This window comes from Zingiber officinale, chromosome 6B, assembly GCF_018446385.1.
Source record: "Zingiber officinale cultivar Zhangliang chromosome 6B, Zo_v1.1, whole genome shotgun sequence".
Lineage (NCBI taxonomy): Eukaryota > Viridiplantae > Streptophyta > Magnoliopsida > Zingiberales > Zingiberaceae > Zingiber > Zingiber officinale.
Window position 1 is genome coordinate 3,515,383 of NC_055996.1, and position 10,377 is coordinate 3,525,759.

The 10,377-nt window shown below is 40.1% G+C and overlaps 1 protein-coding gene across 4 annotated transcripts; it reads left to right on the plus strand.

The window, feature by feature from the left end:
• The first annotated feature begins 6,720 nt into the window (after window positions 1–6,720).
• Window positions 6,721–10,020, plus strand: LOC121991730. Of its 4 annotated transcripts, none has more exons than XM_042545750.1 (4): window positions 6,721–6,984; window positions 7,113–7,234; window positions 8,403–9,236; window positions 9,593–10,020. In XM_042545750.1, the coding sequence occupies exons 1-4, from the start codon at window positions 6,724–6,726 to the stop codon at window positions 9,810–9,812; spliced, it is 1,437 nt and encodes a 478-aa protein (XP_042401684.1). In that variant the 5' UTR covers window positions 6,721–6,723; the 3' UTR covers window positions 9,813–10,020. The 4 variants fall into 4 exon arrangements, with proteins under 4 accessions (XP_042401684.1, XP_042401685.1, XP_042401686.1 ...); XM_042545751.1 differs by having other exon boundaries at window positions 9,625–9,759; XM_042545752.1 differs by having other exon boundaries at window positions 6,726–7,007.
• The last annotated feature ends 357 nt before the right edge of the window (window positions 10,021–10,377 follow it).

The window sequence follows — 10,377 nt, forward strand, 5'->3', positions numbered from 1 at the left end:
GCATTCGCAGCGCACGACGCACGCTGCGGTTAAGAGCATTCATAGCACGCACCGCACGCTACGATTAAGGGCATTCACATCACGCGCTACATGTTGCAGTTAAAAGCATTCACAGCGCGCACCGCAAGCTGCGGTTAAGAGCATTCGTAGCACGCAAAATGCGCTGCAGTTACATATAATTATCAACATCGTACAATTATTTTTTTAAATATACAATCCAAATTTAAAATTTAGAAATCATCACAATTCATTCATCACTCAAAATGCAAATACATAATTTTTATTCATTTAATGAACATTTGGGTCAATTTTACAAATGAAACACTAATGATATGTCATTTACATTCAAAGCTAATACATCATTAAAAATAATTGAAAAGGAACCTACTCTCGCACATGATTTTCTACCCTCCCTCTGCTTAGATTCATCATACGCCGAGGAACGTCTGTGCTATCTCTCTTTGTCCTGATAGCTTTTGATATTAGGTCCTATGAATACATGAAGGGCACTTTGATAGACATGGTTGAATTTAGGCTTATTTGGAGAATGGTTGTGAGTTTTCACCCTTACCAATGCAAATTGAAAGAAAAATTAAGTGAACTTCCACAAGCAACTTCTCCATGAAGATCAATAGCTAGATCATCCACTTGGTTAATTTCTTTTTCTTGGAATAGCTGAAACGTTAGAGAGTAAAATTGAAACCTTCTCCAATATGCTCTGGCTCAACAATTCTCCAAATCTAATATGCAATGCAAAACACAAGAAAGTACCTACCAATTTACTCTCCTTGAGCAAGGCACGCAAACAAAAACATAATATACCTTCCTATGCATTGGCCATCAAATTCAAGGTCTTCCTTCATCTTGCAAGATATTGCATCAGCTTACAATGGTTCAAAAATCATCCAAACTTAGCTGTAAGAAAACCAAATCTGACTAAATTGGTCAGCTTGCATATGTTGCATGGCAAAGCCAAATACCTGCGAATAGATTAAGTGAATACATTCCAATAAAAGATGGACAGGAAGTTTGTTAAAGTCTACAACCTAAATGATCTACTAAAATGATCATCTAAAACATAATTAGCAACTAAAACAAATTGCACAAGTAACCGTCATTACGTCTTTCAAAAATTATTTTGGATAGAAACTTTCATTTAATGACACCTTCGTCAATATCATCCATAGAATGTAGAGGTAACTATAACCACCTCAATCAAGCAAGCATACTTGGGGGAATGATTTGATTCTATTAAATTCATGAGCTTCAAAACTAAATCATCATTACTTTTATACACTAAAAATGTTAACTGAAGTCCTTTCTACAATCTATTAGCAAGCATACAAAAAATGTGAAGATAATAGTTTCATGTATGATATTTATACCAAACAGGAATTGTTATTCCATGCCAGCATTACTATATCCAATAGGAAATCACTCAAGGAATCCCTTTTAGAAAAGTATTGGTCAAATATACTATGATTTTTTGCAAATAAGAAAATCAAATTCCCAATTCACATTGGCTATCTTATCCGAGTTTGTTACTTTTCATTACATGTATACATAACATTGGTCTGTGCAATATTACTTATCCTCAAAAAATTCAAATGGTTTAAGCAGCTTATTCATTCCCCGTATAAGAAATCTAGGTAGCTCTGATGGCATGACTTGCTATGATTGAAGGAATTGTAGCTCCTAGTAATGACCACCATGCATCCACCATTTTACTCTGAATTGTTTAACCTGTTGCTATGACTGCTCTTCTTCCCTCTGCTTACATGAAGCGAAAATGTGGTAAAAAGTTTTATCGTCCTGCACATTTCTCAATAAGTTTAAAAAGCATGACAGATAATAATTGAGCAAGGATGCATCAAAATTATGCTCACATTAACTGATTAGAATAATAGATAAAAAGGAATAGAATTATAAATCACATAACCCTTGACCATTGTTACACCAAAGCTCATTTAATAGAAATCCATTGATTTTGATGGAACATACCTTGAACATTTCAAAATAGAAATGCATTAAGATGAACTTTTAGGGCTGGGAATCATCCTTGCCACAATGAATTCATTAAGACATGAAGCAGTTTGACAGTGAGATTTGGACAAAACTCATTAAGCTAAAGAATGTTATTAGGTATACGATAAACCTCTGAAACATTCATCAATGAATGTACCACAGAGTGATCGAAGACATGAATCAACTTGGAATGACAGAACAAAAGAGAGTTAAGAGTTTTGAGAAACATTTAGATATGATTAGATTTCTAAGCTAAATAGTAGTGAAGCAAGCAATAGAAAGAAATGAGGTTCGATACCAGGTTGTTTGGATTCGCCATTAGATGAAAATAACATAGTGTTTACTTAGCATAATTTGTTCATTGAGATGAAAATACAAAATAGTAAATACTGACATGTTCTAAACACTCTAAAACCGAGTTCATACATAGGGATTCAACGGAATCACCCTCCTCAACAACCTTTTGAAGCAAAACATCATGTAAACAAACACAAGTTAAATAGAAAAAAAAAAAATCAAACCTTTCTCTGCCTGCATAGGGCTTCAAAAGGTGCTAAAAAATAAAACATTTCTCTACATGCATAGGATCGGCGGTAGACAAGGAAAACAAAAGATCCCAACGATATACGATGACAACATAATACAAGAAAAACAAAATAAAATAAAAGAAGATACAACCTGAGAAAGACAAGGATTGCGAGAGCGCCAAAAAAGGCTCCCGACGAAGATGTTCAATTCGGTGGAGAGCTTCGGCGGAGACGATTTCGACGAAGAGGGCTTTGGCAGCGAAGCGAGGGCTTCAGCGGAGAGGGCTTCAGCGATCGACAAAGCGAGGGCTTCAGCGGAGAGGGCTTCAGCGGCGAAGTGAGGGCTTTGGTGGAGAGGGCTTCGCCTGAGAGAGGATGGGCGGAGAGGAGTTTAGGGTTGGCGGCAGAGAGGTTTCGCCGGAGGGAGTTCGCGTGAGGAGGTAGCAATTTTGGTTTCTGCTTCGCGTGAGGGTTTCCAAGCGTGAGGAGTATGGTTTGCGAGAGGGTTTGCGGTGCGAGGAAGTTTGGTTGGAAAATAATTGCGGTATGCATGAAAATTTTCAGCGAAAAATAATTAGGGAGACTAGGTGTTTTGGTGAGATGTATTAGAAAATTTTGAAGATTATTAATGACGCACATTGCACGCCTTTAAAATTTTATAATATTTATTGACAGCATATATTTTTGCACGTTGTAATTTATATATGTTTAACAAGTATTAACAGCGCACTCCGCACGCCGTTAATATTAAGTTTTAACAACGCACTCTGCATGCCGTAGAAAAGTTTATTAACAACATATTTTTTTTGCACGCCGTCGTTTGTATAAGTATTATATTATCCGCAGCGCACATAATTAGGTGCGCCATAAAAACTATTATTAACGGCGTGCTCTAAGTGTGCGTCGTTGATGATGTGCCGCGAAAAGTCACTTTTGTTGTAGCGAGGGTGGTGAGGAAGACTCGGCACTTCACTCTGTCCGTATACTAGTGCAGCGTGGCTTCGTTGTCGAACCGATCCAGATGATCATCGGAATCGGTCAATCTGTTATAGGTCCTGATCGCTAGCGGGGTATAGTGCCTTGGCAGAGGGTTTTGTAAGATCCCATCTGAGAACTGCCGGTTGATCCGTTCGGGCTACGCGCTGCTTCGGGGCGCCTTGCCCTTTCATGCGTCCCAAACGAAAGCATCATCCGAAGATGATCCCCGTTCTTAATTCGCCTGGGCTATCTCCGAGGGGGTTTGGAACAAAGCGCGATGGAAGGGGATCGGCGCGGGCGGCGCTTCACCGTGTGTGTCGGTCGACCTTCTGTTCTGCCCCCATATGGAGATTAGCTTCGCTCGGTCTTCCTGCCCCGCTCGTCTGTCGACCGTCGATGTTGCAGATTGCGACGCTTACCGATCGGCTAACGCCTATTGTTGTTGTTGCTTGATCAACTTCGCGCTCGGGCTTGCACAAGCATGTTGAGATCTTCTTGTGTGAGCATCACGGTGGTGAATCGTCCAGTGCCCTCCATCTTCTCGGCTTGGATGTAGGTGACGTTCCCACATACGACGCCAAATATGATCTTGTCTGAAAGTCGAAGAGACAGAAAGTTGGGGATGTGGTGCTCATGCTGACCTCCTGTGGACTCCGCTCGGACCTGCAACATAGACTACATCAGTGCTAGGCCAGGGAAGGGGTACCTGGCGTTGACCCTCCGACGCTCAAGTCAGTCACCGACGATGAAAAATAAAGGCGGAGCAACAAGAAGATTGTAGCACAAACAGTGAATATCGCATACCTCCGCCGATGCTTAGACCCCCCTTTATATAAACCTCCTGTAGCGCGCGAGCACGCTTCTCAAAGTTTTCCCTGAAAAGACTTGTCAGTAAAGTGTCCCTGACACAGTACCTTAACAGGCCGAGCATATCTCTGAAGTGACAATGGAAACTTCTGTCGTACGATCTTCTGACAGCTCATGCCTGGTGTCAGTGACACCAACTCCCAAAAGGATATCACTGGATATCCTCGGGAGTGTACTGCTAGGCCGAGCGAGTTGGCCGCTCGGATTGAATTCCGCCACCCTGGCGCTCCGTCTGGTTTGCCGGAATCTCGCTGTACCTTAGTGTGTTTGCTTGACCAAAGGCCCACTTTGTTATTGTTGAAGCCTGCTGCAAGGCCGAGCGGGTTAGCCGCTCGGCCGAAGCCTGTTGCCAAGCCGAGTGGATTAGCAGCTCGATTGAACCCTGTTGCCAGGTCGAGCGGGTTAGTCGCTCGGTCGAAGCCTGTTGCCAAGCCGAGCGGGGTAGCCGCTCGGCCGAAGTTGAACCCTGCACATCAAACTCTGCTGTCTGGCCAAGCCGGGTAGCCGCTCGGCTCGGCCTCTGCACATTGTCTCCCTTGAGCGTTGGTTGTTTGATTGCTCCCCGTGCCGAAGGCAACGACGGATCGGAGCCTTCTCCCCGGTCGAGGCATGGTTCACCTGATCGGCAGATACCATCTACGCGTTGGCCGCCTTGACTTTGACCTCCACCGTGGCAGTGGAATGGGGCCCTTCATCATTACTGCATCAATAATTTTAATAATATATTTACTTCTCTGGTTGCTGTTGAATACTTATTTATTTTATTTTTATTTTTAAATTAATTAATTTATTGTATTAATTATTGTCAGCCAGCGACCTCAGATAACTTTAAATCCTGGCTACACTTCTGACTAAGAATGTTGCTAATCCAAGATAGTTAAAGCTCTAGTAGAAAGTTTTCCTTTGTTGAAGGCAGAGAACCCTCTTACAGCGTTAAGAGTACATAACTTTGAAACAAGAAAGATTACAGAGTGTTTTGATGAAAAAAGAAGATCAAAACTTTATTTATAACACACTGATCGAAACTAGTCATTTGCTGATGTGGCAACTCCAGTCGCTTGGACCCTCTCTGAGTACCCCCAGCGCGACAAACTTTATCTCCACGCATTGGCTTCAAGATGAAATTTTTTATATCCGGGCGCTTGGACCATGTCCGGGCATATGGACCATGTTAGAACTCTGGACCATGTTCGGGAGCTCGGACCGTTGCTCACGTGGACCCGAAGGTGATCCACAGCAACGACACTACGACAAGGCGACTGTGAGGCACCTTAGTGGTTTGGGTGCTAGAACCATCTTGTCCGAGCTCCCGGAGTAATCAACCTTAGGTTGACAGTCAGGAGCCTTTTCCGGTTGCTAACTCCTTCTCCGGTCTTTTGGGTGATCCTTCGGCCTTCCAGAGTTGTGCTCACCTGAATCCAACTCCGATCTTTTCCTCGAGCAGTCTTCTACTCTGGCTTCTTGTCCCTCTGATGCACTGCGCGCGTCCTTTTCGTTCCACCGATGTACTCTTCTACAGCTTCTCGTCTAGCTCTCTGATGCACCGAGTTCGTTGACTCAATTCTCATGTCATCATTCTCGTCCATTGTGTCTTCTGCTTGACTTCTTGTGTTCATAAATTTCTACACACTTATACACAAGGATCAAAAGGCCACAGAAGCTAACTTAACTCATTTGATCACATCAAAATTTACTCGGGATACTTACACACACGAAACCCGTTGAACACAATCACCAAATGTGGCAGACAACTCGTCGGGCTGGAGGTGACAACCACTCGGTGGGCGGTGATTCAACCGATAACATGCGTGAGAGAAGATCACAGTACTTTTTTAATTAGAATTTTTTAAAAACTTAATTTTCTAATTAAAATTTTAGTTAATTGAATCAACTTATAAATATAAGTTAGATAAACTAAATAGATATAATCTAAAGCCCAATAAAATTATTCTAAAAACAAACAAAATTAAATAATAAAATTTTCTAAAATGTTATCTAAATATATATATATAGCACCATTATTATTATTTATATATATATATATTTGTTTTATTTTATTAGTTGACATCGTATAATTTTCTATAATAAGTTATACACTAAATCCTCTAAATTTTTATTATATTATTAAAAATTAAATTAAATTAAATTTAATTATATTTTATTCTGGATAATTATAAATAATCACATAGTCAAATTCACGTTGAATGCTGTTTGGTACCGTTGGATTTTCCGACGGACTCCTATTTTATTTATTTATTTATTTATTTTTCAAAATACACATTGTATATAAATAAATCTAAATTGAGGCGATGGAAATGACGTTTGAATGCTCGCTAATTTCATCATTACAGGCGGCAGTAGCCTGGAGGACAGCTTTCGGCGCTGCCGGCGATACCACAGGCTCTCTGCGGCGAGACTGCGGCGGCGGTGGCAGCGCGATGTAGGAAGGTCTTACTTTAGGCTGCTCCTCCTGTCGACAGCCACAGAGGCTCTGGCGGTTGCAACCGCATCAGAGGCGACGCAAATGGACAGCCTAGAAGAGGGCAAAAGGAGACTAGCGAGCTTTGTTGCAAAAGCTAGGGCATCAGTATGCTCTCCGTCCGGGCTAGGGTTGCGCCACGGTGTCCCTGCTTCTAATTTTGGCAAAGATTTGTTTTTTATTCTTTAAATTAGTCCCGACGGATTTCCTTACGCTTCTTCCTTTTCCAACTATAGGCAGTATCCTCTTCTGTCCGGGTCGGCGCTGCGGATTGCAGGGAGATGGGAACGAAGGCGAAGAGAAGATTGTCTCTGCGTTCGTTGTTTTGGATTTCGCTAAAATTTACTCCTTTTCCAAGGTAAATTTCGGAATCATCTGATTGAGATTCCATCTAATATCGATTGCTAATTGTTCATTTCTATTGCTGTCTTGGATATCTTGAATCTAACTCCAAGCCTAATCTGGATCTGGGGTTTGGCTTGTGCCCTATCTAAGGACTAAACACACCAGTGCCAAATTATAACCTCCAGAAATGCTTGCATACATTTGTTGGCCAAGATCCACCACTCATTGACTCGATCCTTCTTGCAGGAACATGACGCAGATACTGGTGCCTTGTGTCCTGATATGTATCTCCTGCATTCAATTCTTGAGCTCAAAATAATGGTTCATATGTTTTAGGGTTGGCTTAGATTATTTAAAGACTTGTTAGAGTGCAAGCATGGTTAGGAAATGTCAACTTAGAGGTACTTTACAATACTTTTGGAAAAGGAAAAACTAGGGCAACTCAAGCAAGCATTGTGATACACATATCTTCAGAAAGTTTTGGAAAGTACGACAAATATTGAATAAGAATTTATGATTTCATAGCAGGTACCTTGATAAACATCTCTCATTTCTCTCTGGCATTCAATGGTTGAACTTTTTATTTCATTGTGATCTATCCAATCTACCTACAAACTCGGAGTTTGATTGTCTTCAACTTTTTGTGACAGTGCCTAAGGAATATGGTTAAATCCTCACTTTATATATTTTTGTTTGTTACCATCCAAACAGTTGGTCTTCAAGTGTAATTGAAACTTGGGCACAAAATACAAGCCAATGATATTAATTCTTAATTGCTATGTTACTCTTGAGTCGGCTGTTGGTATCTTATATAGGTGTAGATCTAAATCTCGAATGTGTCTTTTCTAAAATCTCAAACACATAATCAATTTGGTTGTCAAGTGTTGATACTTGATACAGAGTTTCAGTGTTTAATACAGACATACAGTTACCAGTAGGGTAGATGTAGAGCCCAAATATCAAAGTTAAATCCTTTAAGTTTCTGATATTTCTTATGTGATTTATAATTATGTGTATATAAGCAAGTAATCTGGTTCTACTTTTACCTTTTGTTGCATATCATAACATATATGCAGTGATTGGATTCTACCAGTATTGCTCACTTGACAAGAACTGAGATATCCTGTGATGTCGTGGTATAGAACTTTTAGACCTTACTTATTTTTGGATATGGAACACAGGAAAGCAAGTTCTGGAAAAAAAGATGCAACTGTGGAACATGAAAATGCCGGATTTCAAGCCGTTGCTAGTGCTGGTGACCGTGATCTGCTCAAGCAAGAAAATTTTCCTAAATACACAGAAGAAAAATCATGCTCAACATCCTCTCCTTCAAGCACTTTATTAGGAAAAGACATCTTCCAAGTGCATACAAGTGAACTCAACAAACAACATACCAAGCATCCTGATGAGATTCCAAGAAAGGATGTACATTCTTCTCATGGAGCAAATGCACAATTCAAGGAAGGACTACAATCTTCTAGTCAGCAGGAAGTTAAAATTGTAGGACTGGACAAGAGTACAACTACTTTTCCAAGTAAAGAGCCTATTGAAAAACCATCTCCTCATATATCTGGCACTAATCCTGGGTTTGATAATGATGCCCAGATCGGGATAAAGGAGTCTCCTCCAGTTCAGTTAATGGGAAGATATGATGTTCCAGATCCAAACCGGATACCTGCTTCTATATTCACTAGGACAACCACTTCACAATTGGAATGGAGTGTAGCTTCTAACGAATCATTGTTTAGTATCCAGTTGGGAAAGTCTGGAGATCTGACTGGTCTCCATGGCAGTCAAATGGATGTCTGTCCATCAAAGAGTTTTGGACCTGAATCTGTACAACCTACAATTGAATCTGAATTAAAAGATGCTGAATCCATTAAGAATGTTGTGAAGCCAATCGCTGAGGAGAAGTCCATGAGACAAAAACCTATTATTGCGGAGCACATTTCTCATTCCGATAGTGCATCTCAGTTTTCTGATGGTGGAAGTGTTCGATCTTTTGCATTTCCAATGTATGTTCTCCTTCTACCCCTTGTCACAAAAAGTTGCCAAGATTTCAATATATTACATGCATCTAACAAGGTTATAAACCTATATTATTTAAAATGCAAACCAAGAGATGATGGAACCTGATATAACTTATGTTGTAACTATCTCCTTTTGCTCACTATTTTTTGTATAATGCTAAGCAAAAAAGAAAACTTTAAGGTAGTTGGTCAGCAAATATTTTAGTGATGCATCTGCAGTTAATAAATATCGAACCCACTGATCCTTAAGCAACCAAAACTGTACCTCTAAACAAACCTATTTCTTAAACGTGAAATATGAAGAAAAAATGATTTTGATATTCTAAGGTAATCTGTTGCAGATTGACAGAAGAAAGAAATGGATCTTTGGCAGGTGATTTAGTGCACCCAGTGCCCAGAAAAGATGAATTGCCGAATTCTCCGACACAATCAAAAATTCCGAAAGCAGAGCCTGCTCCGAAGGTGGAATCTCCTAAAGCTGAACCAATTGCAGCTCACAGAACATGGTTCGCATGGCCTTCTTGCTTTTCTCATTTTACACTCCATTGTTGTCGAGGTTAGTTAACAGCATCCAGAATGCTCCTTCAAATCTGTGCCTGATGCATCCTCTTGTTACCATGCTGGCCAACAAATTATTATTAAGCTTATTATTGTCGGATCTGAGTATAGCTAGCCACCATATGTATATTTCAATCGGGTGGCAGATTGCATTTTGATGCCATATAGACGTTCAAAAGTGCGTGCTGATGTTTTAAGTAGAATTGTAAGTGGAATTAGCTGGCAGACTCTAAAATAATAGGATTTAGGTCATTTCACCAAGTGCTATACGTTTCAGTAATTATGTATGTTGCTTTGTTTGCCCCACAAATCCAACATATAATTCTTTGTAAACATTTTATTGCATTCAAGACCATATCTTTTATAACTTGGTGGCTTGTCGACATCTTTAACGTCACCACGTGTATTTTGCCTTTGCTATATAGGGTTTCTCTGATGTTTGTAACAATGTTGGAGAATTATACTGCACTGAACTTCCTTAATGTTAAATGAATAGTGAGTGGGGGTTTAGACAAATAAAGTATTCCTAAATGAACTTTGATTTGTTGGGATGTGTTGTTGATTCCAG